The following is a 27515-nucleotide window of genomic DNA, read 5'->3' as shown; positions in this document are numbered from 1 at the left end:
GTGGCCTCAAAACAACTCAGATTAAATAAGCAGTGGTTCACAGAAAGAGCTTCATTTAATATACTGTACATTAAAATAAATGTGGAAAATGCAAAACTGTCCCTAGCTGAATTATTGTGTAGACAGTGCTCTTGAGATGTTGTGTTACCACATCCACAAGAGGTTACATCCCAAGGGCTGAAAAGGCACATATATACCATTAGCTCTTGACAGTGACAATTTGTGAATTCTGAGAAGGAATGTAAGCCAAAGGTATGTTGAATGAGCTTGCTTGCTTGCTTTTTTGTTTTCTAGAATATATTTCAGCTGAATGAGCTAAAATGAAGCCCCTTTGTAAGAAAACAACTTATTTGCCATCCAAATATTAACTGAGTATTTACAGTCTCTTCGCTACATGGTATGTACATTGAAATTATGACAACAGCCATTAAGCAAACGGGGGAATTGGAGGAATAGAAGGTTCATAGTTCTATAAAGTGAAATAGAAAAGGATATTCTTATCACCTTTTTTCAGTGCTGTGCCAGGATCTGCCCTCCAGTTTTCTAAAAGTTTCCTTCCCATTGCTTCATTCTCAGAATGGTTTTGCTCTGGTTCCTGGCAAGCAAGTCCAAGTAGTGAGGTCAAGCAGTCCAAGGTAAGCGCTACTAACCATCACAGACAACAGACAGGCTTTGAGAATCCAAAGACAAGGTATGGGAAACAATGTAGCTTTGACAGTATCAGTCACATCAAATACCTACAAGACAATAGGAAAAGATAAGTGCAAAGGATTCAAAGTCAAAATCCAATAACAATTTAGTGTCAGATATAAAAAGGCAGTATTCCAAGAAAGCAAACAGCCATTCAAGTCATAAACAATTTACTCTCAGCAGTTTGTACAACCTGTGGTTGATTATTTTTATGCAGGAAGTGCCAGAACTGAAGTCCAACTGCAGTCTTTTAGAGGTTACTTGTAGTAATTCTCCTCAAAAGGAGTCTTTTATTACTGAGGTCTCTTCTGCTACAGCTGAGCACATCTCAGCTTTGCTGTTTTTTCCTGAAACTTGAGATGCAAGCATGCTCAAGTGCATGGAAGCAGACTGTGCTGCAGAGTTCTCCTCAGCTTTTGAGGATCTTGAGGCCCAGCCTCCTTCCGGACTTCAGGATTTGCCACAGCGGGAGCTGGTGTTTTCCAGGGCAGTGAATCTGCTCTGAGTTTTATTCTAAATTTTAATACAGCGATCCTAGGTGCTGGACCTGTTTGATGGGGCTAAGTTTAGCACCTTCCATGAGTTCTTTAATGTTCAGGTGAAACTCCAATGTAGATTCACTGTATCTCTGATATGGAAGGTACTAGCCACCAGTGCTCTGCCCATTTCTGTAGAGAACACTAGGTCATTGTCCAACCGTAGTGGTCATTTCTTTTCTTGGGATTTTTGAGATCATCATTGCCAATGTCACAGGTGTTGTCTGTGTATCATCTTTCTATGGGCTTGTCTACACTTGCCAAAATACTCCAGACTGCCCCTGGAGTGTTCTAGCCCCAGCAGTTCCCCTGAATTTGCCCCCCTACCCTACCCTACCCTACCCTACCCTACCCTACCCTACCCTACCCTACCCTACCCACTGAAGATGACAGGTGGCTGTGGTCCCCACACCTTGCATCTGTAAAGCTACTCAGCAGAGATACAGAGAGACTAGCAGCTGTCCTCATCACCCATCATCACCATGCTTTGCTCGGGTTCTCTGGAAAATCTGGAACAAAAGTTATTTTTTTAAAAATGTGCAACAAAGGCATTTGGAAATCCCAAATTGGGTCCAGACATTGTGTAAACATTCCAGATCCAATTTGGGGGTTTGGGACTGTGTAGTGTAAACACCATGCAGCCAGCCTAGGGGGAATTGGGGGTATAGAGGTAAGGTAGACAAGCCCTACATCTCATATCTCTCTCTCCCATGCTACAACATTCCCAATTGCCTGCCCATTTATAATCGTGTGGGAGAGGGCTGAAAGGGAGGACACAAGAGAAATATCTTCCCTTTCACTTTAATTGTCAGGGAAGGGTGAAAACCACAAGAAAGAAAATTGTATAATAAAAAGCAGGACTTTTCTTGACCACTGTAATTCCCTTTCTCTCTATTTCCTCCCAGCTGAGCACCCCATAAGGTAAGCCCCAAATCTGGCCAATAATATTGCTGTCCTTCAATTAGGCTACTAACCATTGCTATGTTCCATAGAAAAATATTTTTCCCCACAGATCAGTTATGTATGTCACTGATTATCAGTATGTTTACAAACTTGTATACTTTTACTTGTGAGTAAGCCTCTGTTGAATGGGAATATTTCTAAGAGCTGTGCATAGGATGGAGGCTCACAGAATGTGAACAGATACATAGAAGCTCTTTATCTGTCTGGTCTGTGCAGTAAAATCCCAGTGAAGTAAATCCCGCCTAGACACATCAAAAGGAAGCTCATGAAAGCCTCCTATTCTTTAATTATGCTTTAATTGATTCTTGTTTCAAATAGAGGCAAGAAAATAATAGCTGGAGAAAGGAATGGTATTTGCACTGGATAACATTTAACTATTCCACTTAGAGCATTAAAGAATTCACTGTGTTGAACAGAAATTAGAAAGGAGGCAGACCCCATACAGATTGCTTCAGACACTGTCCTCAGAATGAAGACCAGTGGCAGAAGAGCGGTGAGTGATTTAATATGTAAACAATTCAAAAATGAACTCAATTAAAAATTATTTCCAGGTCAGTGGGGTAACGGTGGCTGGTGGCCTTTATGCCACTAAGACAATGAATCTACTCCAGGTTTTGGAGTAAATCTGAAATTTAAGGGAAAAATAAAAAGATGTTTAACCCAACTCTCAAAGTCAGTTCATTACCTTGGGTAGCTCCCACAAAATTTTGAGCTAAAAGCCAATGCAGATTCACTGATGCATTAACATGGAAACCACCAACCACTAATGGATAAGAGGAATGTATAGAAGTAATGTTTTTTTGTGGGTTTTTCGGGCTATGTGGCCATGTTCTAGCAGAGTTTCTTTCTGATGTTTTGCCAGCATCTGTGGCTGGCATCTTCATTCTCTAAAGATGCCAGTCACAGATGCTGGTGAAACATCAGAAACAAACTCTTCTAGAACATGGCCACATAGCCCGAAAAACCCACAAAAAACTATGGATGCTGGCCATGAAAGCCTTCGACTCCACATATAGAAGTAATGGTCTGCCCATATCATTTCCTGATACTGGCTGGTAGATATGATTTCAGTGACTGATTTCTATTGCCTGATAAATTGCTCACTGGGCATACTAAAAGCATTTGTTTCTGATTTGCATCTGCCATTACTTCCCTGTCATCACTGTTGATCTCTTTTTCCCCATCAATGCAGTCAGCCCTCCATATCTACAGATTCTGCATCTACAAAGTCAACCAACCACTTTGAATATATGAATATTGAACAATTGAATATTCCAAAATATTCACACCAAAAGAAATCCAATAAGCCAGCCTTGATTTTGTCATTTTATATACAGGACTCCAGTATACTATACCATTATATATTATGGGACCTGAGCATCCATGGATGTAGATATCCACGAGAGGTCCTGGAATCAACCCCAGTAGATACCGAGGTCTCACCTGTTTATAAATACTTTCTATTGATTTATTCTCTGCTCTGTTCATTACGAAGCCTACCAGCTTTCTTTGCCAAACCACACTGAACTCGACAGCCCTGTGTCTGCCTGTCTTTGGTAAATGAGACATTGGGAAGGGATGCCAGACGGCAATAAAACCACTGTGACTCACTTTGTTCTTTTGGGGTTTGTCACCAGCCCAGCACTTCAGATCGTCTTATTTATGGTATTCTTGTTACTCTACAGCATGGTTCTGCTGGGTAATATTGGGCTGATGGTTCTAATCAGAACCAGCCCCCAGCTCCACACCCCTATGTATTTCTTCCTTAGCAATCTGTCATTGGTTGATCTCTGCTATTGCACTGTGATTGTCCCAAAGATGCTTGTCAATTTCTTGGCAATGAAAAAGAACATCTCCTACGCTGGGTGTGGGCTGCAGTTTTATTTCTTCTGTACTTTTGCTGACACAGAGTCTTTCATCCTTGCTACTATGGCATATGATCGGTATGTAGCCATCTGTAACCCACTACTTTATACCTCTGTTATGTCCCAAAGAGTCCGTCTCACACTGGTTATGTTCTCTTATCTTGGTGGTACGCTGAGTGCCCTGGTCCACACTTGCTTTGCCTTCAGGCTATCTTTCTGTGGGCCAAATGTCATCAACCACTTCTTCTGTGATCTTCCATTGCTCCTGAAGCTCTCCTGTTCAGACACATCCCTTAATGAGCTCCTGCTCTATACTTATGGGAGCTCAGTAGAAATCATGTCCTCCATCATCATTGTCATCTCCTATGTTCTCATTGTCGCTTCTGTCCTGAAGATGCACTCTGCAGCAGCAAGAAGGAAGACATTTTCCACCTGTGCCTCCCACTTGACCTCTGTCATCATCTATGAGGGCACTCTCCTCTTCATCTATTCCCGCCCCAGCTCCTGGTATTCCCCCACATCAGACAAATACATCTCTGTCTTTTATACTGTCATTGTCCCTGTGCTAAATCCCCTCATCTACAGCCTGAGGAACAAAGATGTGAAAGATGCATTATGGAGATCAATAGACACTAAAGTCTTTGCTCATTAACACTAATGAATCTCTTGATCAAAGGAAGATGGAAAGATGTAGAAGGAAAAAGACATGTGAACGGAAATGTCACACTCTCAGACACACACATACACACATCAAAAAACCCCACAAGAACAAATGAAGGCGCAAACAGTTTACATTCATTGTATCTTTATACCAAATCTAGAGAAATGTACACAGTACAGTTTTTTTTTTAAACAGGCTCATAGAATCATGCAGCCTGTCAGAAGAAAAATGTCATTGATTCTCTTTCAGAACCAGTGTCATCAAATGTGACTGCTTTGTCACTGTCCTGATTGGTGTTATGGGTTGGTGACTCTAGCCTCAATTTTAATGCCAGCCTCCTTTGCAGGGTCTCCAGACGATGAACCTGTGGAGAGAAATAGGGTTCAGCACCTGGCTATCTTCTGTAATACCTGGAGGAGAATTTAACACCTGGAGGATCTATGAAGGAGGTAGCCACGAAAGCTGAGGATGGAGTCACTGCTCCTCAGTAATGAAGCCACTGGTTGTGCCAGGGTTTTGCTCCAACATAAATTAATTCAAATGAGGTATCTAACTTCCTCGTCCTGTTAAAATATTTAGGAAATATGCCAGGCAAAGGCATATTCCACACAGACATTCCTAGTGATTATTTCTCTGTCAGCAAAATGTCATCTTATTCAATGAACTGCACAGGGAAAAGAGAATAGCAACACGCTTCTATCAGGTCTGAGTGATAATTCAGCACATTGTATATTTGTAGTTTCAAAATGATTATATCATTCTCAGCAGTATTCTGCTTGCTGAAGGATAATTTACAGAAGAAGGGAAGCTTAAGCCTTAGATGTACTAATCCATCACACCTGGTAATCCCAAAAACTAAGGGTTTGGGAGGATGTGTCAATCTAAATTGGTGCTAATGCAAACAACAAACTGGAGTGAAGTAGGATTAATACCAAAACAGGTGTGTTTTCTTTTCTTTTTTTAATACTGCCATGATACTCCTTTTTGTGGCACTTTCCCCCACTTCTAGTCAGTGCTCCAGGCTCTAATGGAGGAAGCTTTTGTTTAGGCTCAAGGTGTGAAAGAGCAATGCTGTGGTTGCCTGGATTCCTCAATCTGGAAAAAGACAAGAACAAAATTGATGACATAAGTGCTTCTGAAGTATTGATGCATATAATGCTATTTCCAAATATTCTGATTCCCTTGACCTAACAACTGTCTCAACAATTGTATGTAATATTTTATGGATTATCATTACTTAATATATTATAAAGGGGGGAAGAGACAGTTGTCCCATTCTGTCCATTTGTCATCATCAGAATCATTTGTTAATTCCTATTAACAGTAATTTCTAAGACAGCAATGACAGAATGTGGCTCTCCAGTTGTTGGATGTTGCTTATATTTGCTAAGGCTGATCTGAGTTCCAGCATGAAATTTTCTGGAGCTCAAAGAACACACTTTGACCACACACAAAATTTAATGAAATGCATTGAACAGATGTTTTGATTTGGATTTCCTGCATGGCAGGCGGTTGGACTGGATGGCCCTAGTGGTCTCTTCCAACTCTACGATTCTGTGATTCTATGATTCTATGATTCTTCTGATGGCACAATCCTATACATGCAACTCAGATAACCAGAGATGGACATCAAAGTAATTTCCACATCTTGATGTCCTCCAAGAAAATCTTTGAGAATAGAGAAACTAGGATGAAACATCATATATCATCTTTGCGTAGAAAACAAGACACCATCTCCAGTGGCAGCTAAGTTCAACAGACATGGCTCACAGCTTAACTAGAATAAAATGTTTGCCCTAGAGTTTGTAAATCATTGGTGAAATATTTGTTGGTTCTTGAAAATGTGGAGTTGGTGGACTTTTAAAGAACATGGCATTTAAGGATGTATTCTAATACCCCTTTACCTTGAATTTAACCCCTTCAAACTGAATGGGGCTCAGTTCTGGATATCTTATGTATTCCTCTAGTTGCTGGAGGTAGGAGTAATTTTACCTAATGCCCTGGTTATTGGTTTCCCATGGGCATGTATAAACAGAATGTTCCACTCAGTAGTGTGTTGATCTGATCTACTAGGACTGGTCCTATGTTCCTAGGGTTGCTTTTAAGCCTCTTCAGTGTACCTGAACAATTAGCCTAAGAAAAAAGAAAATTGTTCGACATGATTATAATAATAATAATAATAATTTGTTTTATTTATATACCGCTATTCCAAAGATCATAGCGGTGAACAGCAAGTAAGCTAATTAGCAAGTAAGCTAATTTGCCCCCAACAGTCTGGGTACTCATTTTAGCGACCTCGGAAGGATGCAAGCCTGAGTCGAGCTTGGGCCCTTTTGCTGGTCTTGAACTCGCAACCTTGTGGTCTTGAGTGAATGGCTGCAGTACAGGCATTTAACCACTGCGCCACCAGGGCTCCATGATATGTTTAAACTGGCTTTGAAGTGCCTTATTGAAACCAAGACCTTTCTTTAAAAAAATAGATTAGAGTCCTGGTTGTGACTATGGGTAGAAGACATATAGGGTTCTGCTCTTAGCTGGGAACCAGGGAATAGCTAACTGTCCCAAAGGATCACTGTATGAAAATTGTGTTTCCATGTTCACTTGTCATAATTCCACCAATATTGGAATTATCCTTTATGAGTCCCAGCAGCCACCTGAAGCCAAGAGGCTGTTTCAGATAGTAGTTAGTGATAAACCTCAGAAGAGTTAATTAAACTTTAAATAACTACCTCCCTCTGCAAACAAAAAAAATGGATAGATGGATGGATTAATGAGAAGCATTATCAGAGAGTATCATCAATCATTTAAAATAAAGACACTGTTAGGTGTAGAAAACATGAATCCAAAGAAACTAAGTTGCAGCAAATACAATTCTGCAGTGGTGTTTTGTTTTTCATATATACAACCCACAACTGTGCAAAGCTTAGTAGCTTGGTCATCATCAGGTGAACACTCATGTAGCCCACCCTTCACCCAAGTTGGTATCTTCCAGATCTCTATGCTGGATATGAATGGTGCATTTCAGCAGAGAAAGGGATGGAGAAAGGATCATATAGCCCTTTGCAAAAACGTAGTTGAATCATACCAGAACACCATCTGCTTTATAGGAACATCACAGACCATCAGTGTTGTATTTAAATACACTGTAACCTCTTTAGCCTAGCTTGTTGTATGCCTTTCAGTTCTAAAATAAAGCTCTGACATTTCTACAAATACTTTCTCTGGGATTTAATTTTATTTTTTGTATTAAAGATGAAGAGGTTAGTAGAACACCAGCAGCCTGTGGTCTGGATTGGGAGGGGGTTGTCTCTGCATTCCACGATGAGGTACCCCAGTATTTGGACCATGGATCAACAGTGTAATAAAAACATCTCACATTTTCCTGCATGGTTCTTCACTGGATGTTCAGAAAACTTTTCTGTTTTATGGCTGTAAGATATAGAATCATAGAATCATAGAATCATAGAGTTGGAAGAGACCACTAGGGCCATCCAGTCCAACCCCCTGCCATGCAGGAAATCCAATTCAAAGTATCCCTGACAGATGGCCATCCAGCCTCTGTTTAAAGACCTCCAAGGAAGGAGACTCTATCACCCTCCGAGGGAGTGCATTCCACTGTCGAACAGCCCTTACTGTCAGGAAGTTCCTCCTAATGTTCAGGTGGAATCTCTTTTCCTGTAGCTTGCATCCATTGTTCCGGGTCCTGTTCTCTGGAGCAGCAGAGAACAAGCTTGCTCCCTCTTCAATATGACATCCTTTCAAATATTTAAACAGGGCTATCATATCACCTCTTAACCTTCTTTTCTCCAGGCTAAACATCCCCAGCTCCCTAAGTCGTTCCTCATAGGGCATGGTTTCCAGACCCTTCACCATTTTTGTCGCCCTCCTTTGGACACGCTCCAGTTTCTCAATGTCCTTTCTGAATTGTGGTGCCCAGAACTGGACACAATATTCTAGGTGGGGCCTGACCAGAGCAGAATACAGTGGCACTATTACTTCTCTTGATCTAGACACTATACTTCTATTGATGCAGCCTAAAATAGCATTGGCCTTTTTAGCTGCCGCATCACACTGTTCACTCATGTTCAACTTGTGGTCTACTTGGACTCCTAGATCCCTTTCACACGTAGTTTCATTCAGCCAGGTGTCACCCATCCTATATCTGTGCATTTTATTTTTCCGCCCTAAGTGCAATACCTTACATTTCTCTGTGTTGAATTTCATTTTGTTAGCTTTGGCCCAGCTTTCTAGTCTATTCAGGTCATTTTGAATCTTGATCCTGTCCTCTGGGGTATTAGCTATTCCTCCTAATTTGGTGTCATCTGCAAATTTGATAAGTATGCTCCCAATCCTGTCATCCAGGTCATTGATAAAGATGTTGAATAGCACTGGGCCCAGGACAGAGCCCTGTGGGACCCCACTGGTCACTTCTCTCCAGGATGAAAAGGAGCCATTGTTGAGCACCCTTTGGGTTCGGCCGGTCAACCAATTACAAATCCATTTAACAGTTCCTTTGTCTAGCCCACATTTTACAAGCTTGTTTGCAAGAATGTCATGGGAAACCTTGTCAAAGGCCTTACTGAAATCAAGATATACTATATCCACAGCATTCCCTTCATCTACCAAGCTGGTAATTTTATCAAAGAAAGAGATTAGGTTTGTCTGGCATGACTTGTTTCTCTGAAACCCATGTTGACTTTTTGTGATTATGGCATTGCCTTCTAGATGTTCACAGACTCTCTGTTTAATGATCTGCTCCAGAATCTTTCCTAGAACTGATGTCAGACTAACTGGACGATAATTGTTGGGATCCTCTTTTTTCCCCTTTTTGAAGATGGGGACAACGTTTGCCCTCCTCCAGTCAGCTGGGATCTCTCCTGTTCTCCAGGAGTTTTCAAAGATTATTGCCAATGGCTCCGATATTACATTTGCCAGTTCTTTTAATACCCTTGGATGGAGTTCATCTGGTCCCGGAGACTTAAATTCATTTAGATTAATAAGGTGTTCCTCTACTATCTCTTTACTTATTCTGTGCTGAAATTCCCCTATTCTGTCCTCTGCTCCATTATCCTCAGGTTGAGCACCCTTTGCCTTTTCTGAGAAGACTGAGGCAAAGAAGGTGTTGAGTAATTCTGCCTTTTCTCTGTCTTCTGTTAGCATTTTGCCATCTTCTCCATGCAGTGACCCTACCGTTTCCTTCTTCTTCCTTTTGCTGCGGACATATCCAAAAAAGCCCTTTTTATTGTTCTTAACCTCTCTAGCAAGCCTGAGTTCATTCTGCGCTTTAGCTTTTCTGACTTTACCCCTACACATGCCTGCTATTTCTTTGAATTCCTTTTTTGTGATTTCCCCCTTTTTCCATTTCTTATACATGTTCCGTTTCAAACTTAGCTCAGTTGAAAGTTCCTTAGTCATCCATCCTGGTTTCTTGAGACACCTCCCGTTTTTCTTTCTCACTGGAACTGTTTGAAATTGTGCCTTCAGTATCTCTCTTTTGAGAAACTCCCATCCATCCTGAACTCGTTTATCTTTTAGTATTTCTGACCATGGAATCGCCCTCAATACTTCTCTAAGTTTACTGAAATTCGCTCTCCTAAAGTCTAGGATGCGTGTCTGACTATGCCTGGCTTCTCCTTTCCACTGTATTACAAACTCCAGGAGAACATGGTCACTTCCACCTAATGATCCCACCACTTGCACCCCATTAACCAAGTCATCCTTGTTGGTTAGGATCAGATCTAAAATAGCTGACCCCCTTGTTGCCTCTTCCACCTTTTGGACCATGAAATTGTCTTCCAGGCAAGTGAGGAATTTGCTAGACCTTGAGGATTTTGCTGAGTTTGACTTCCAGCAAATATCAGGGTAGTTGAAGTCACCCATCACTACTACATCTCTCCTTTCTGAGTGTGTGGTCATCTGTTCTAGAAAGGCATCATCCAATTCCTCAGTCTGACTTGGGGGTCTGTAGTAGACTCCCACTGTAACATCCTTGTTGTTTCCCTCCCCTTTGATTCTTATCCAGATGCTCTCCACCTGGCTTCCATGATTGATGTCCAGGATCTCTTCACTGTTGTAAATATCTCTGACATATAGTGCTATTCCTCCTCCTTTCTTGTTTGGCCTATTTCTCTTAAAAAGGTTATACCCCTCCATTTCCACATTCCAATCATGAGACTCATCCCACCAGGTTTCAGTGATGCCTATTATATCATATTTGCTTTGTTGTACTAGGAGTTCGAGTTCATCCTGCTTATTTCCCATGCTCTGTGCATTAGTGTAGAGACATCGCAGACCATGGTTCCCTTTTACTTGCTGCCTGTGCAAGTTTTTTTGCCTCCCACTGTTGGGTCCTTGCACTGTTTGCCTTGTTTCCTCTGTGTCAGTTTGACTATTTTCGCCATCCCTTTCGCCTTCCTTAATATTGTCTCCCTTCCCCTCGGAACTCAGTTTAAAGCTCTCCTGATCAAGTTCTTGAGACTGTTGGCAAAAACATTTCTTCCAACTGGCGTGAGATGCAACCCGTCTGTTGCAAGAAGTCCCTCCTCATGGAACCGCAGCCCATGATCGAAGAATCCAAATCCTTCTCGGCGGCACCATCTGCGAAGCCAGTTGTTCACATCTGCTATTTTCCTCTCCCTTCCTGGACCATGCCCTTCAACTGGCAGAAGAGACGAGATGACAACCTGTACATCCATTCCTTTCAGCTTCCTACCAAGCGCCTCGTAATCCCTTTTGATGTTCTGAATGCTGTGTCTTGCAGTATCATTAGTTCCCACGTGGACCAAAAGGAAGGGGTATTGGTCAGTAGGTTTGACCAGTCTTGTCAGCCTCTCTGTCACATCACGGATCTTTGCACCTGGAAGACAACACACCTCTCGAGACATCTTGTCAGGCCTACAAATCACTGCTTCTGTACCCCTCAGCAAGGAGTCCCCCACTATGACCACACGCCTCCTCCGAGGCTTAGCAGCGACTGTTCCCTCGGGTGGGACTCTCAGGCTCCCCTGCTCCGTCCCTGAAGTCTGTCCATGCTGCTCTTCTTCATCCTCCTTGATAAGGGAAAGAGCTTGGAATCGATTCTCTAGCTGCAAGCTCCCTGAACAATTCCTTCTTGGCTTACTTCTCTTTGTGACATTCCTCCAGCTGTCTGCCTCCTCTGTTTGGCAAGTGACCTCTTCCACCCTAGCATCTTCCTCTGCGTGGTACTCATCCAAGATGGTTAGTTCTATTGTGTCCAGGAAATCCTCTTGTTCCCTAATCTGCTGAAGTGTAGCTACTCTGGACTCCAGCTGCTGCACTTTCTCCTCCAAGAGTGCTACCAACTTGCACTTGGTGCATGTGAAGTTCTCCACTTCTGTAGGCAAGAAGAGAAACATCCCACAAGAGTTGCAGGTGACTGCAGCAGATCCCTCGTTGTCCATACTGCAAATTTTTTAGTAATGAGTATAACAGTCAATCTACTGGGAATACTTCTTTAAAGGAATGTACTGGCTGCTATCTTACACTTAAAGGGAAGGTTCTGTTTCAATATCCGATTCTAACCTGATACCACTTGAGCAGAGTTGTTGAGTTAAAGAAAACGAAAATTCTGTTCTGGAAGGCTCTGGAAGGTGGTATATAAAGCTAGTCTGCTAGCTCCGCCCCCTTGTGACTCACAGATGTGACTCACAGAAGCTCCTCCCCTTCAGCAATGAGCACACGGTCTCAAGCACACGGTCTCAAAATGGCTGCCAAGCAGCTCCTCTCCTTCTCCTCTCTCTGGCCGGACTGTTCTGGAAGGCTCTGGAAGTTGGTATATAAAGCTAGTCTGCTAGCTCCGCCCCCTTGTGACTCACAGATGTGACTCACAGAAGCTCCTCCCCTTCAGCAACGAGCACACGGTCTCGAGCACACGGTCTCAAAATGGCTGCCAAGCAGCTCCTCTCCTTCTCCTCTCTCTGGCCGGACTGTTCTGGAAGGCTCTGGAAGTTGGTATATAAAGCTAGTCTGCTAGCTCCGCCCCCTTGTGACTCACAGATGTGACTCACAGAAGCTCCTCCCCTTCAGCAACGAGCACACGGTCTCGAGCACACGGTCTCAAAATGTCTGCCAAGCAGCTCCTCTCCTTCTCCTCTCTCTGGCCGGACTGTTCTGGAAGGCTCTGGAAGTTGGTATATAAAGCTAGTCTGCTAGCTCCGCCCCCTTGTGACTCACAGATGTGACTCACAGAAGCTCCTCCCCTTCAGCAACGAGCACACGGTCTCAAGCACACGGTCTCAAAATGGCTGCCAAGCAGCTCCTCTCCTTCTCCTCTCTCTGGCCGGACTATCTCTGCCTGCATGGAATTTGGACAATTTCTCCATCTCCTCTATACTCCTTTGTTCAAGGACACTATTTCAAATTCCAAAAAGACTGACAGATGAGAGTTTTCAGTGGTGGTATCAAGGTTCACCTCATGGTTCACAGGTATTGTCTTGGATATATTCACAAGAAAACAGCACACATAACAACACAGTGCCCTGAATCCAATTAGAAGTTAGGACTTGAATAGACTCAAGAAATCAATGACATTTATGTAAGTGTTGACTCACATCAACAGTTGATTCAGTGAGTCTTCTCTAGTTTGGACTAACAAGACAACTGAGGTCAGTTTATTTTGAGAACTTTGCTTGTAGAATGCTTTTAAAATACCTCATGATAACCATACAAGTGCCATCTACAGAGGCCAGTAACATGTTACACACACACACACACACACACACACACACACACACACATGTGCGCGCACTAATGGAGATGTAGAACATCAAACCGGTTACTAGGCCAAAAATTTCAGAGCCCCTAAGGCATGCTGACATGAGGTCTTTCAACATGGAAGACTGTCTTTTCCAAATGGTCTCTCATGGCTTACAGTCAAAGAAGATTAAATCTTGAGTTTTAATTGTAGCATTAGATAAAACATCTCATGGTGTTCTACAAAGACATTTTGTGCTGAAAAACTTGCAGATTTAACTTCATGTAAAGAGAAAATGAATTGAGATAGTATCATTGCATTTCATCATTTCTATCTTTCGCCTCCTGTTCAAGGAGAAGAAGGACTGGTTGTCGTATATAAGAAAGTAATGCCCCATGAGCTCTCCAGTTTCTTCCTCTCACCCATCGTTTGCCTTTTATTCATAGGTCAATGGGTCAATAGCGCAAAGCTCCTTGTGACATGGCTCCACATTGTGTATAGTCATCCAAGGTATAAGTATAGATTTTGAATCTGGATTGTTGTGTTCATTTCTTAATAGATTTTTATTTTCTATGTGACTCACCATGAGGCATACATTCACATATAATTTTTGTACCTCTTCATTTTATGCTATTATGTATGTGTGTATTGCCATTCCTCTGTCTTTTAGCAGTCCCTGAAGAAGACCATTTAAAGATTTTCTGGGCAAATTTGTTGGGCTGTTTCTTGGAATAAAAATTTTTCTATACCTCCTGAGACTCTGGCTGGAATCCTGTGGGTAACATACATGTGTGGAACTTGGAGTTATGCACACAAGTTTTATTATTGTTCACATACAGGCTTGTCTGAGACTTGAATAAATAACCACCCTACTGACATTTACAAATAGGGAAAAGGGCCCGTTACATACGGGCACTTTAGTACGCGCGGAGCGCGTACTAGGGTTAGAAAGGGGCGGTGCTTCCGCACCCCCCTAACCCTAGTGCGCTCTCCGTGCGCACAAAATGGCAGCGGCCATTCCACACGGCCGCCGCCATGAGGACATCACGGCCGCACTGCCTCTATACGGGGCAGTGCAGACGTGACGTCCTCACTCTGCACCAGGGCACATGGTGCGCCCTTAGCGCAGAACAGGAAGGAGCTCCGTTTCAGAGCTCCTTCCTGGTTTGGTCCGCTGGGCGCAGCCTTCACACGGCTGCGCCCAGCAGACCAAAGGAGAAAGGGGCCAAGCAGCCCCTTTCTCCTCCTCCCCACCACCGCGGGGTGTCCTTGGGGCTTGAAGCCCCAGAGACACCCCTTTTCAGGCTGCGGGGAAGCGGCGTTTTGCCACTTTCCCGCAGCCTGAAAAGCGGCGGATTGGGGCCTCAGCGGCTGCCGTTCTAGCCACTGAGGCCCCGATACACCGGGGGAAGGGGCGGGTACAGCCCACCCCAAATGGGCGGTCTGTAACCCGCCTAAGTTTCCCATATAAGTTGGTGTACACAAGAAAAATAAAGTGACCATCACACATAGCTGGTAGTGTCACAAATTAATACGGAAACGATTTTGAAAAGTACAGGTGCATGTCACAAATTGGTGGCAGCGGTGGGAGAACAAAATCCCATTGGGTTGCCATCTGTGGAAAAGAGAAAGCTGGATGGTGTGACATTGTTACAAATGGGTGGAAGTGGTGGGAAAACAAAGACCCATGGTGCTGCCACAAGAGGAAAAGAGTTAGGCCCATGATGCTGTCACAAATGGAATAGAGTTACCTTTATGTCACCATCACAGTAGGTTCCAGAAACTAGTTGCTCTTACATTCACATGAGTATACTCTTTTACAGCTGGGCTGGATTGGTAAACTTGTAGGTCAGATGCAAGTCTTAGCTACGTCAGACAGCTTATCTGACACACCTTTATGCTGTGAAAGGATAGAACTCAGATCCTTTCCATGACAGAAGATAATAACAACATGGATATCACTACAGTACAGTCTCTGAAGTCATCTGAACATAGGGAAAGCATTTGGGTTAAGCTATGTGTTATTTAAATACATAGTTAGTTGTCATCTCCCCACCCCCTTTTAAGATCCTAATATGACGGCAGATAGAAATATAACCTGTTGCTCTCTACTATGGTCCCAGTTGCTGTGGACCCAACTGGATAATTTTTGGACAATGTAAATTGCAAGTGTGGCAAGGTTTTTTCACACTGAGACCATGAACAGGAGGGGAGAGTTAAAGCTTGTCCACTTCATAGGATTCTTATTAAATCCCCTGCACTTGCCCCAGAATTAATAATACAGTGGACCCTTGTTATATGCTGGGGTTTGGTTCCAAGATACTCTGTGGGTAACAAAATCCGGGGATGCTGAAGTCCCATTAAATATAATGACATAGCAAAATGGTGTCCCTTATAAAAAATGGAAAATCAAGGTTTGATATTTGAAACGTATCCTTTTTTTAAAAATATTTTCAAACCATGGATGTTTGAATCTGTGTATTAAAAAATCCATGTATAGGAAGGGTCAACTGTAATTATTATTATTATTATTATTATTATTATTATTATTATTATTTATAGCCCACCTTTTCACAAGGAATCAAGGTGGGTTACAACATCAAAAAGCAACAACAACAAAAAGATGTACAGTGCGCCTACGTTTTACCCGGGCACACCATACCCTGCTTTCAGCATACGCTGAAAGCTATGCCGGAAGAGCCCGTCGCACACCCCTGAAGAACTAATGGGGCACGTGCATATGCTGATTTCCCCTTACACAGAGGGATCCGGATTGGATCCCCACATAAGAGAAGGGCCCACTGTAGCTACTATCTGTTTCTTTAAAGTCAAGCATAGTTTAGTCCCTTGGATACTTCTGTTAATGGTTCTGGAACTAGTTATCACTGTTGCGCTGTTTATGTGCAAACCAAACACAGATACAGGACCATGCTCTATATTTTTCCCTACATAGATGTTCTCCTTCCATGTGGATTTCCAAGGGGTCTTCTCTGCTTGCTTTTTATACAGGACTAGGAGGTAATATTTTTCATTATGGGTAGACAGAAAGTATGAGTCTGAGAAATTCTCAGTTTTTATTTCATTGTATTTCTCCAAATCCTACTTGTGTTTCCTGTTGCATCTTGTGTTCACATCAGGTTATGACACTTTTTATCCTTCTGGCTTGGAATCATATGCATATTTGGTATGCAATTCTGTATTTATATATATACTCCTTTCCCATAGTATGCAATTTTGTATCCTTTTCTCCCATTGACTAAGTATGTCTGTGCACATTTTTCAGTTGCATGTATTATAGCTGTTTTCAGCTCTTTATTTCTTCTTCCAGAGTATGTTTATCTCTTGCTTACTGCAACATCACATGAGAATATACATGCTGAAATGAGCCAAAGATAAAACTGTCATACTCAAGCATCTCAGATCCAGTATTTTAATATTAAATCACATAATTCATCTGTCAGTCATCAAATGTCCATTCATTAAGTGCAATGATGAATTGCTAGAAAAGGAGATGTCAAGGTTCAAGTTTGTCTAAAAGCAAGAGCATCCAACTTAAAAATAATAAAAAGAGGGGGATTCAATTAGTTCTGGACATTAATTGTTGCTGTCCAGAATTTTGTCATTGATTTTAATCTATGAAATCCCATACTAAAATGAATATATTGGTTCTTCTTGAAAGCCCTACAAGATTCCTTTTCTCCCTTACTTCCTCTGTTTTTAAAACACTTCTTTATTTTTGTTAAATGTTAGAGAAACTATAAAGTCATGCTAAAAATTATGGGCAAAGAATGAGGAATGACCGAGAGAGGAAGCAGGAATTCGCTTTTTGTGTTTCAACTTCACAACTCAATGTTACCATGGTTCCAATAATGTGCTACGGTGTGAGTTTTGCGATAAATGAGTGAGTGCTTCATCTCCTACCACTCCAGTGCCTAATCCACTGTTTGTCATTGCTAAGTAAGTGCTGATGTGATCTTCCGATCCAACTGAGTACTGAATAACTGCAAACTGTCAGGAAACTTAGAGGTTTCACAGAGAAACTCAAAATAGATGTTTCTTTAAAGCCACTAGTATTCACTTATTTTACCTTCCAGATTGGGACTATAGCTAGGGACAAGGGCCCGGTTACAGACTGCCGGAAAGTGGCAGTCTGGGGCCGATTTTAGGGCTAGGGATTGCAGAGCGACCACATAGTTCCAAGCCCTAGTGTGTGGTGGTGGTGCCATCATGGTGGACTCCCATCTAAATGGGGGCCATCATGATGATGCAAGCATGGTGCAACATCCACACATTGTGGCACCGTGCTTGCATCATTGACACAATTGCTGCTGTGTGCAGCAAAAAAAAACCCCACTTTCAGCGGGTTCTTTTTGCTGTGGAAGCCGCATGGTTTGGCTGCTGTGGTGTCCCTCAGGATGAAAAACGGGAGGCTCCAGCCTGCCCTTTCAGGGAGGTCTGTCAAGCCCCAGAGTGATATGCACATATTAGATTATCAATCAAAATTAGATGACCAGCATTCGTTTTAGAGTAAAACAGAAGGTGTATCAAGGGATCAGAGATGCTCCTCTGTTAGGAAAGACCATATTATGTGTTGTTTACTAAGGAAAGGAAATAGAGAAAGAAAGTATAAAATTATATTTATACATAATGTGAAGAAAGTAGATAGGCAGATGTTTACTCCTTCCTTCATAATTCCAGAAACCACAGTCACTTACTGAAGCTGAATGGTGGAATATTCTAGACAGACAGAAGGAAAACGTCTCCACACAGTACCTAGATAAAACTGTAGAATTCACTTCACAAGATGGAGTAATGACTGCCAACTTAGGGCCCAAACAGACAGGTCAAAATAAACCAGCTTCGGATCACTTTTGAGGTATGCTATTTAAATGATGCATTCATCCTAAGAGGCTGGAAGCCACACCAAAGGCACATTTCAGTCCTAAGGACTGGAGTGCAGCTTTGGCACAGCTTCTCGCCTCTTAGGATGCATGCATCATTTAAACAGCATACCCCCTAAATGACCCGAAGCAGCTTTATTTTGGCCTGTCTGTTCAGGCCCATAGACTACTTTAAAGGGGAATAGGATTTTATTAAATCGTGAAGGATGGGGTCACCACCTGGCTACTAGTTGAGATGTCTACATATCATCACCAGTATCAGAGGCATTATGCCTCTGTATATCAGTTCCTAGGGAGCATACAGAGGAGACCTCTATTGCACTCATGTGCTCCTGGTGAACTTTCCATAGATGATTGATCAGCAACTGTGCACATAGAATGTTGGATTAGATAAATCTGATGCAGCCTGACTCTTATGGTCTCAAGCGAGGTAAAGGCTTAGCTGTTAGTTGTGTCTTTGAAGTATCATGCAGTTTGGAGTCTTCGTGGCTACAAAAGGCCCACACAGATTGTGTAGCCTTTATATATGTCTTCCCACCATGTCATCTGTCATGCTCTGTCATGATCAGTTGGTTAGAATGTCAAATTAAGACAGCAGGGACTCAAATTCAAATCTCCACTTAGTTGTAAAACTCAGCAGGTGCCACTGGGAAACCTACCCTACCTTATAGATTGAGTTGTTCCTTCAAAGCAATGTGATGTATAAATATAATAAAGAAAAAGGAAAGCAAGCAAATAAATCAATGGGGTACCAAGTTATTCTCTCCATCTTCCTTCTACCTTACACTGGAATAAACTGTTGACATAAAAAGGGGAGATTGTAGCTCAGGTCTCTGTTAACTCCCTACCAGCATGTTTAAGAATCTAATGGCAGTTTTATTAAGACACAGCATGAAGAACCTGGTTTACAATTACTTTCCAGACATTTTGAGTATTCAGTTAAGCTCCCAGACCAAACACAGATAAAAAGGTTGCAATAAAGCACAGTAAGTTATGATCCCATTTCTAATGAAAAGTCAGAAACAGAAGATTTACCTGTTAGGAGGATGCATTTCCTTAATTGACTCTGGATGCTTTATGCTTGCTATTACAGAAACAACAGTATTTAGCAGTAACTTTTAGGTCTTGGGAAAGGATCCCCAGAGCTTTTGAAATATGTTTCACCCAGAAGAGGAAGGAGGGAACAATTAAAGATGGTTGAAAGTCAGTTAAGTAGAAAAACATTTGTATGTCATGCAGTTCCTTTAGGGAGTGTTGGAAAACCATATTTATCAGCCATTCCCACAAGAACACACACACTTCTTCCTTGAATTATAACATTTTGCATTAAATATGGTTGTTCTTATCATGGTGTACACTCCATGATTTTTGACATGAGGTATCATTTCACCTAGGGAGCAAATCCAAACAAATTATACAGTCCCTGTGAAACTTGATGTGGAATGGCCTAGAGGTGAGAATACCAAATGCATCTCTGAATTAATTCAAATGGTTGAACTGGCCAAAATTGTGCCCTAGCAAGGCAAGGCCAGCCCTACCATTAAGCAGAAAATGGGGTGGTTGCCTTAGGCAGCAGATTTTGGATATCATTAGACTATGAAAAACACATGTCACACAATGTGTTATTCACTCTCAGGGAAGGGGAAGAATACTTGAGGGGTTTTCTGTCTTGCTGGGCAAAATAATTCTCCTGGCTTTCAGTACAATGCCACAGAAACAAAGGGGAAAGTCTCAGGTACTAAAAGCCACAGAACAAAAGAAGCACAATAGTAAAAGAGGAGGAGGGGGGGAATAAATATTGTATAATCCCACAAAAATAGGTTTTAAGAATGCATCAACCAATGATGTTTTTACAACCAATAGTAAACATTTATGAACACCATGTAATATGTAATCACATATATCTAAATGGAGACAGGAAAGAACAAAATTCAAACTGTATAATGTATGAGAGAGAAAACTTTTTGCAATAAATTTAAACATAAAATACTGAAACAGTAATACAGTAAACATCTGGCAACAATAATTCACTGAAGCACTATCCAAGTCTGTAAGATTCACTAATATACATTATAGTACAGAAGTTCAAACTGTTGAGTGCTATCTTCCATCCATGAAGTCTTGATCCCAATATAAAGTGGCTACAGTCCACTAAGATAACCAAGTTGGTTCAAATTCACACATGGCCACTCCCAGGCAATATGAAGTCATTGAAATACAATGCATTTGATTGGAGGATGGTACTATTTTCTGCTCCATGACAAACACCAAAAGGTCTTGGGCTGGCTGTGTACACTAGCCAGCCCTTTCTGTCTGGAGAATATGGGAATTTGGCCGGGGGGGGGGGGGGGTGAGAATAGAGATTTGGGATCAATAAATAAAATAATATGAATTATTCAGTTTTCACTCAGACCAAGGAAAAAATGGACCAGGGCCCACCAAAATAAACTTAACGATAGGAACGCAAATCAAGTTTCCTATCAATTTATGGCAGCTCCAAGTAGTAAGCAGGACTGATGCTGCCTAGCTCCCAAAATCAAATGGAATTTGGTATCGTCAAGATAGGCCCTATCTATATTTATAGCTAGATATAGCTATTTAGATATATATCATATTTCTAGTTATTTTTATGCTAGTACTAGTCCAAATGATGGTATAGTTATAGTATAGCAGTCTTCCATCCAAATACTAACCAAGGCTGACTCTGCTTAGCTGCCAAAATTAGATGGGATGTAATCCCTTTAGGGTATTTTGGCCCTCAGAATGTATAGGTGGCTACAACCTGCAGCATTTTTCATCTTTTTCAGTATCAGACTTTTTATAAAGCCAGCCACCCTCTTCTAGGCTTGCCATGTCCCGATTTTAGGTGGGACATTCCCCGGTTTTGGCCTCCTGTCCTCCAGGAGGGACATTCCCTATTTGTTGTGGTTACTGTGTACCTTGAAGCTTTTTGTTTTGTTTTGTTTTATGGCAATCCTGAGGCTATCTGTCATGGGGATTTCTTGGCAAGATTTTCTTTTTCAAAGAGGTTTGCCATTAGCTTCCTCTGAGGCTAAGAGAATATTACTTTCTCAGGGTCAACCCACCCCCAGTGACACCACTGAATCAAACCACTACAAGGAAAATGTTACTTTTAACATTGTAACTGTAATGGTAACTAACTACTTTGAGGATCTTGCACTAAAAATACTTTCAAAACTAACCTTCTGTACAACTCCTTTGTTGTAATAGTTCCATTGGCTGTGGTCCATTTCTGGACACAGTTCAAAGGTTGGTTGTGACTGATTAAGTCTGGTTTAGGTCCAGACTAGCTGAAAGACCCTATCTTCCTCTATGGGTTATATCTGCATTTGAAAGTTTTTGGAAGAGAGACTTATTTCAATCCACCCACTTTTCTGGCATGTTTGGTGAGAATAAGAGAGAAAACTTTCTTGGTGGTTGCTCCAACTTTGGAACTCCTTTCCTAGGGCAACTAGGTTGGACCCTATCTTGCTGTCTTTCACCAGCAAGGGAAAACGTTTTTATTCTAACAGTTCTTTTCCAATTGTTTTGAATTGGTGCAATGATCTTTTCACAGTGTGCAGTCTTGTTGATTTTCATTTTCAGCCTCTTTATGAATTTTTAATTCTATAGATTAACTGTATTTTAAAAATAACTGTAATATATTTTAGTGATGTTTTGTATGTATTTTAATCTGCTGTGATTTTAATATTTGGTAAGGTACTTTCAGCATTGGGGAAAAGGCAGGATTTAAATTAATCAAATCATCATCATGCTCTTTCAGTTTGGTGATCTTCTTGCTATATAAAGTGCAATTTTTTTTCTATAACTAGAGCTAAGATTATGATTATCATCATTATCATCATCATTATCATAGCTCTAGTTTTAGAAAAACTGCACTTTATATGCAAGAAGACCTCCAAACTGAAACAGTACAAGTACAAGTACAAGGGATACCAAGCTAAAGTGGTAGATAGACTGGAAGATAAAAAACAAAGGTACGAATCATTCATGTAAAAGAGATTGTAGACAGCAAAAGAAGAAATAATTAGACCCAAATGGGAAAAGGTACAAAGTAAGAGAAAGGATAAAGAGCCAGTATAGTATACGGTTTAAGTGTTGACGCTGGGGGGGGGGGGGGGGGCAGGATTTGAATCCTCAGTCAGTCATAAAAACCTGGGCATGCTATTCTCTTGCAGCCTGTGAGGCAATGGCAAACTTTCTCAGATCAAATCTTGCCAAGAAAACCCCATGATAGTGTCACTTTATTGTTGGTATAAGTCAGAATCAACTTGAAGCACACAACATCAACAACAACAGAAAGGATGGGATAGAGTCCAGATGACAAATACCTTAAAGCAAAAAGGAGAACATAAGCCTAAAATGGTCAGAACAATAACAACCACCATATCTACAAAGATTCAAATTACACAAGAGAGAAGAACAGAATGATTTTTGGAAAATCTGGGAGACAGATCAAGCAGAGGAGAAAGAAAAGAAACCATGAGGTTTGGCTAATGAAAACCTGTTATACAAGAGCTTCCCTTAGGCCATATACCATACAAATGAAAAACCAGTTCCATCTCTTAAACAAGGACTGATGCAAAGTAGTCTAGAACATAAAATATAAAATAATTAAAAACACACTGTCTGGATTCCTCCATGGTGAAGAAAAAATTCAAGTACAAAAGTTATAAAAATAATTCAAAATTCTATCAATTTTACCCCAAGTATTAGACCTCGTCCCTCTGTTCTATTTGCAAATGTGTCAAAAATTGACACTATTACTTTAGGCTTCTTCCTAAAATGGTTATTTTATTATCAACATGCTCAGGGGTTTAATCCAAAGAAAAAGCAGTTTGTTTCTTTAATGTGTAAAGTATTCTTTTCCCACTGAAAACTGCATGCATAGTTAGAATATGCAAGGTTCTCGAGAAAGAGAAAATAAGCTTCAGAAAGGGAAACTTTCAGAAAGTTGGAAAACATCAGTGGGAGTGTGCGCATAAACCTTTCCCTGCCCACTCTTTCTCAGCAACAACCATCCCACTAGGTACTTACCCTGAGGGAGGGAAGTACCTTAGGGGGAGAGAAGTAGTGAACTGGTAAATCAAAAAAAGGATTGATTACAAATACCACTACTTCTCTTTTTCATCACCCTTTCCCACAGCTTTGGATGTTTTTTTTTAAAGGACATTCACAAAGATTATTATCTCTCTCCAAACAGATTTGATCTTCACTGAGTCTGAAAATGTAAATAACAGCAGGCTGGAAGTCTTCTAAGGGTTCATCATGCAAAGGGACCTGGCCCATTCAGCTTTCACTTTTTAGCTGGGCACTGACCCCATTTATTTTGGTTCACAACATCACTGTGTCTTTTCCACAACTTTTTCAAGGAATTTTTCATTTCGGTGTTCCTCAGAATGTAGATGATCAAGTTCAACATGGGAGTGAGGATAGTGTAAAAGAGAGAAAAAACTTTATCCACTGGTAAGGTAGTGGAAGGGCGGACATAGATGAAGAGGCAGGGCCCAAACAGAAGCAGCACCACTGTGATGTGAGAAGCACAAGTGAAGAGGGCCTTGTGCCTGCCCTCTGCACCCAGAGAGTGAATAAGATGACCGCATAAGACACCACCAACACCACAAAGCAGCCCAAAGCAATTATACCTGTATCGGCAACAACCAAGGCCCCAACGATGTGGGTGTCACTGCAGGCCAGTTTGAGCAAAGGGTATACATCGCAGAAATAGTGGTCAATCTTACTGGGCCCACAGAAAGGCAGCTTTATGGTGAGGAAGGTCTGCACCAAGGAATGCACAAGTCCTCCCAACCATGTGGTCGCCACCAGCTGATGATAGGTGGAGGTGATGGAGGTGTAGTGGAAGGGTTTGCAGATGGCAACATAGCGGTCATAAGCCATGACTGTGAGGATGAGGATTTCAGTGCAGCCAAAGATATGCACAGAAAAGAGCTGTATAATGCAGCCTTTGAAAGAAATAGACTTCTTCTTATTGAGGAAATCTACTATCAGATTGAGTACAGTTGCAGAGGAATAGCAAATGTCTGCAAAGGACAGAACAGAAAGGAAGAAGTACATTGGTGTGGAGAGGTGCTGACTGGACTTCACAGTGACCATGATCAGAAGGTTGCCCACCACAATGACTAAGTAGATGAGCAGAAAGAGGAGAATGCAAGCTCTCTGAATCTGGTCATTCTGAGAGAATCCCAAAAGGATAAATTTTGTCACCTTATTTGTGATCTCCATTGACTTGAAAGAAGTTAAAATTCTCCTGCAAAATGGTACTTTAAGAATCCATCGGGTCCGTTGATAGCTTTCCCCTATAAAATGAATCAAAAACATTATAATAATTAAATTAACATGGTTGCTACTGATGTCCTGATCCAAAAGAATGAAAGGCAGTAAAATATTTAAAAAGCTGGTAAGTTTGAAAAGAACATCTACTTTGAATGATGATACACAAGTGATATGTCTCATGGAGCTCTTGTTCCTTTTTTTTCCCCACTGAAGTTCCAAGTTTTACATATTGTGGTTGGCAAAGATATAATAAAAAGACATTGCTCAGCTTATTTTCTATAATTCAAAATCCAAAACAAAACAAAAATTTCTGAACCTTCCTTCAAAGTACAACCCTATACCTTATGCATTCAGTAGGGCTTAACCCCTCATATAACTGGGATATTATTTATTTATTTATTTATTTATTTATTTATTTATTTATTTATCGCTGACATTACCCACAGATGGAGGGGGGGACAACAACAGGTTAACAAACACATAACAATCCGCCCCGCACACTCATACCCACAGATGGAGGGGGGGACAACAACAGGTTAACAAACACATAACAATCCGCCCCGCACACTCAGATCCACCGGGCAGCATCTGTTAAGAGTTCCGGAGGCCAGATTGGTCAATACCACCAGAAGGGCCTTTTCCATCTCGGCCCCTACTCTCTGGAACTCGCTGCCCATCGAGCTCCGTTCAGCAACCTCCCTGGCCCAATTTAAGAAGGAGCTGAAAACGTTCTTCTTCAAGCAGGCTTACCCCTGATTTTCTGCCCTGAGACCCCCCTCTCCCCCCCCCCGCCGCTAGTAGTTTGTGACTCGGCACAAGTTCTTTTATTGTTTTAATTGTATTGTTTTTAATCTGTGTTGGATGTATATGATGTATATGATTATAGCTGTAAACTGCCCTGATGTTTCAAAGGGCGGTATATAAATAAAGTTTTTATTTGTTATTATTATTATAACATCAGTTAAAAACAGACATAAGTTTAAAAGGACAAATAAGACACACATATTAAAACAATTCACATTTAAAATTCATCATTTAAAATCATCTGGCTAGGACTTCAGCTTCTCACTCACATGGGAATTGGTCCTCATGAACTCAGTGCAGTTTACTTCTGAACAGGAAAGTATAGGATTGAATCGCATATCCACTAGATTACAATTCTTCTAAATTAAAGATGAATTGAATAAAGGATCTTGACCAGTCAGTAAAGTTTTAAACTTGTCCATCTTGTCTGGTTGTCCATCTGTCCTCCAACCTTTTGGGTCAGTTTAAGTGTTAAATTGACACCCATGAACTTTTAGCTTCTTATGCAAATGTATACAAATGGACAAATCCAAGCTCTCATATATTATAACGAACTGGAACAAAACCTGTATTATAAGAGCAATGGAAGAAGAGTTTTGCAGTGTACAATCTGGGCCTCTCTGGTAAATCTTCCCCCTTCTAGTAGCTAAATTCTTAATATTTTAAATCAAAGTACTTGATCCCACTTTGTGAGCCCAAGTCCTAAATTCATCTATTTGAAAATGAAGAATTTGATTACATTTCAAAATGTGAGAAAAAGAGGAAGAAGGCATATTTACTTGTGGTAGGCCCTTCTACATGCAGAAGGCCCCAGGATCAGCCCCTGCCTTGCCCATTTAAAAGGACCAAGTAGGAACAGTAGTAGATGGTGCTTTACGGATCAGTGGGATGATGAATCTACTCCAGATTTCCATCTGAGCTTTAAAGGACCTATACAAGATGCTTACCTTATTTTGTTTGTTGAACTTGTAAAGTTCAGACTAGATCCCAAAGTGGATGTGTTGCTCAATGAGAATTGGAGCCACCAACCACCAGTGGTGGGAAACACTTTTCTGCTTGAGATCCTAGAGAGTGACTGCCGCTCAGATTCCATTTTAATTGCCATGATTCTGTCCTATGGAATTCTGGGAATCCCAGTTCATGAAGGGTCATTTAGAATTCTCAGCCAGGGAGCTCCTCTGGTTCCTTTGACCAAACTACAAACCCAAGGATGCCACAGGAGGCAGCCATGGAATTTAAAGTGGAATGATATCACTATGATTGTGTGGTATGAAAGCACCCAGTGACTGACTGAGCATGACTTTCTGTGGGAAGGAGTTCCACAACTGAGGAACAAAGCTGTGGCCTTATCTTATGTACTCATCATGCAGTTATTTATTTATTATTAAATATTTATCTGACAGAGATATTAATAGATTACCTTAGCTGATTTTTAGATGAAGAGGAACATTAAGTTCCTCATAAATTAATTAAAAGTTTGATTGATTCACTCTAAATCCCATTTGGTTTCCATGAACAAAGAAAAATTGGGGGGAGGGGTTCTCAAGTTTTTGTCCCCCAAAGCCTGGAAGCCATGAAGAGAAATAAAGAGCAAAATTTGAATTGTTTCCACTCCATTTGTGTCTTTAAGGCTGAAAGACCAGATGATTAGAAATTATTTTTCAGAGGCTTTTGTCCCCAGAACCCTGAGGAGGTTTTGGAAATTTAGCCAGGAGTTACTTAGGTGTTCTCTATCTCTGTAAATCTCACTGGTGGGGATCTTATACCATCATATGAGATGGTATTGACTTGCAGGTCCCCAAGACCCAAGCTATTTAGGGATATCTTATAAAGCACTGATTCACTATTTTAGTACAAAATCTCAAATGCCAGAAGAATGTATGAATGTGCAAATGCCTTGAAGTCACCTGTCAACTTATGGCAACACCATGAGTTTTCTTAGGCAAGAAATATTCACAGATGATTTTGCCAGTTCCTTCCTCTGAAATATAGCCTACAGCACCTGAAATTCAAATTCTAACCAGGAAGATTATCAGACCGGGGGGTGGGGGTGGCAGGGAGCCAGGA

The 27515-nt window shown here is 41.3% G+C and overlaps 1 protein-coding gene and 1 pseudogene across 1 annotated transcript; one reads left to right on the top strand and one right to left on the bottom strand.

Moving 5' to 3' along the window:
* The first annotated feature begins 3749 nt into the window (after window positions 1-3749).
* Window positions 3750-4706, top strand: LOC149314147 (olfactory receptor 5I1-like). The gene has a single exon (XM_089523382.1). The coding sequence runs from the start codon at window positions 3750-3752 to the stop codon at window positions 4704-4706; it is 957 nt and encodes a 318-aa protein (XP_089379508.1).
* An 18940-nt stretch (window positions 4707-23646) lies between these two features.
* Window positions 23647-24593, bottom strand: LOC149314146 (olfactory receptor 4S2-like; annotated as a pseudogene).
* Window positions 24594-27515: the final 2922 nt, after the last annotated feature.

This window comes from Sceloporus occidentalis, unplaced genomic scaffold, assembly GCF_023333645.1.
Source record: "Sceloporus occidentalis isolate IW3139 unplaced genomic scaffold, rSceOcc1.0.p SCAF_4, whole genome shotgun sequence".
Taxonomy (NCBI): Eukaryota; Metazoa; Chordata; class Lepidosauria; order Squamata; family Phrynosomatidae; genus Sceloporus; species Sceloporus occidentalis.
Note: the sequence above shows the minus strand (reverse complement) of the source record. Positions and strands in the feature narration are given on the sequence as shown.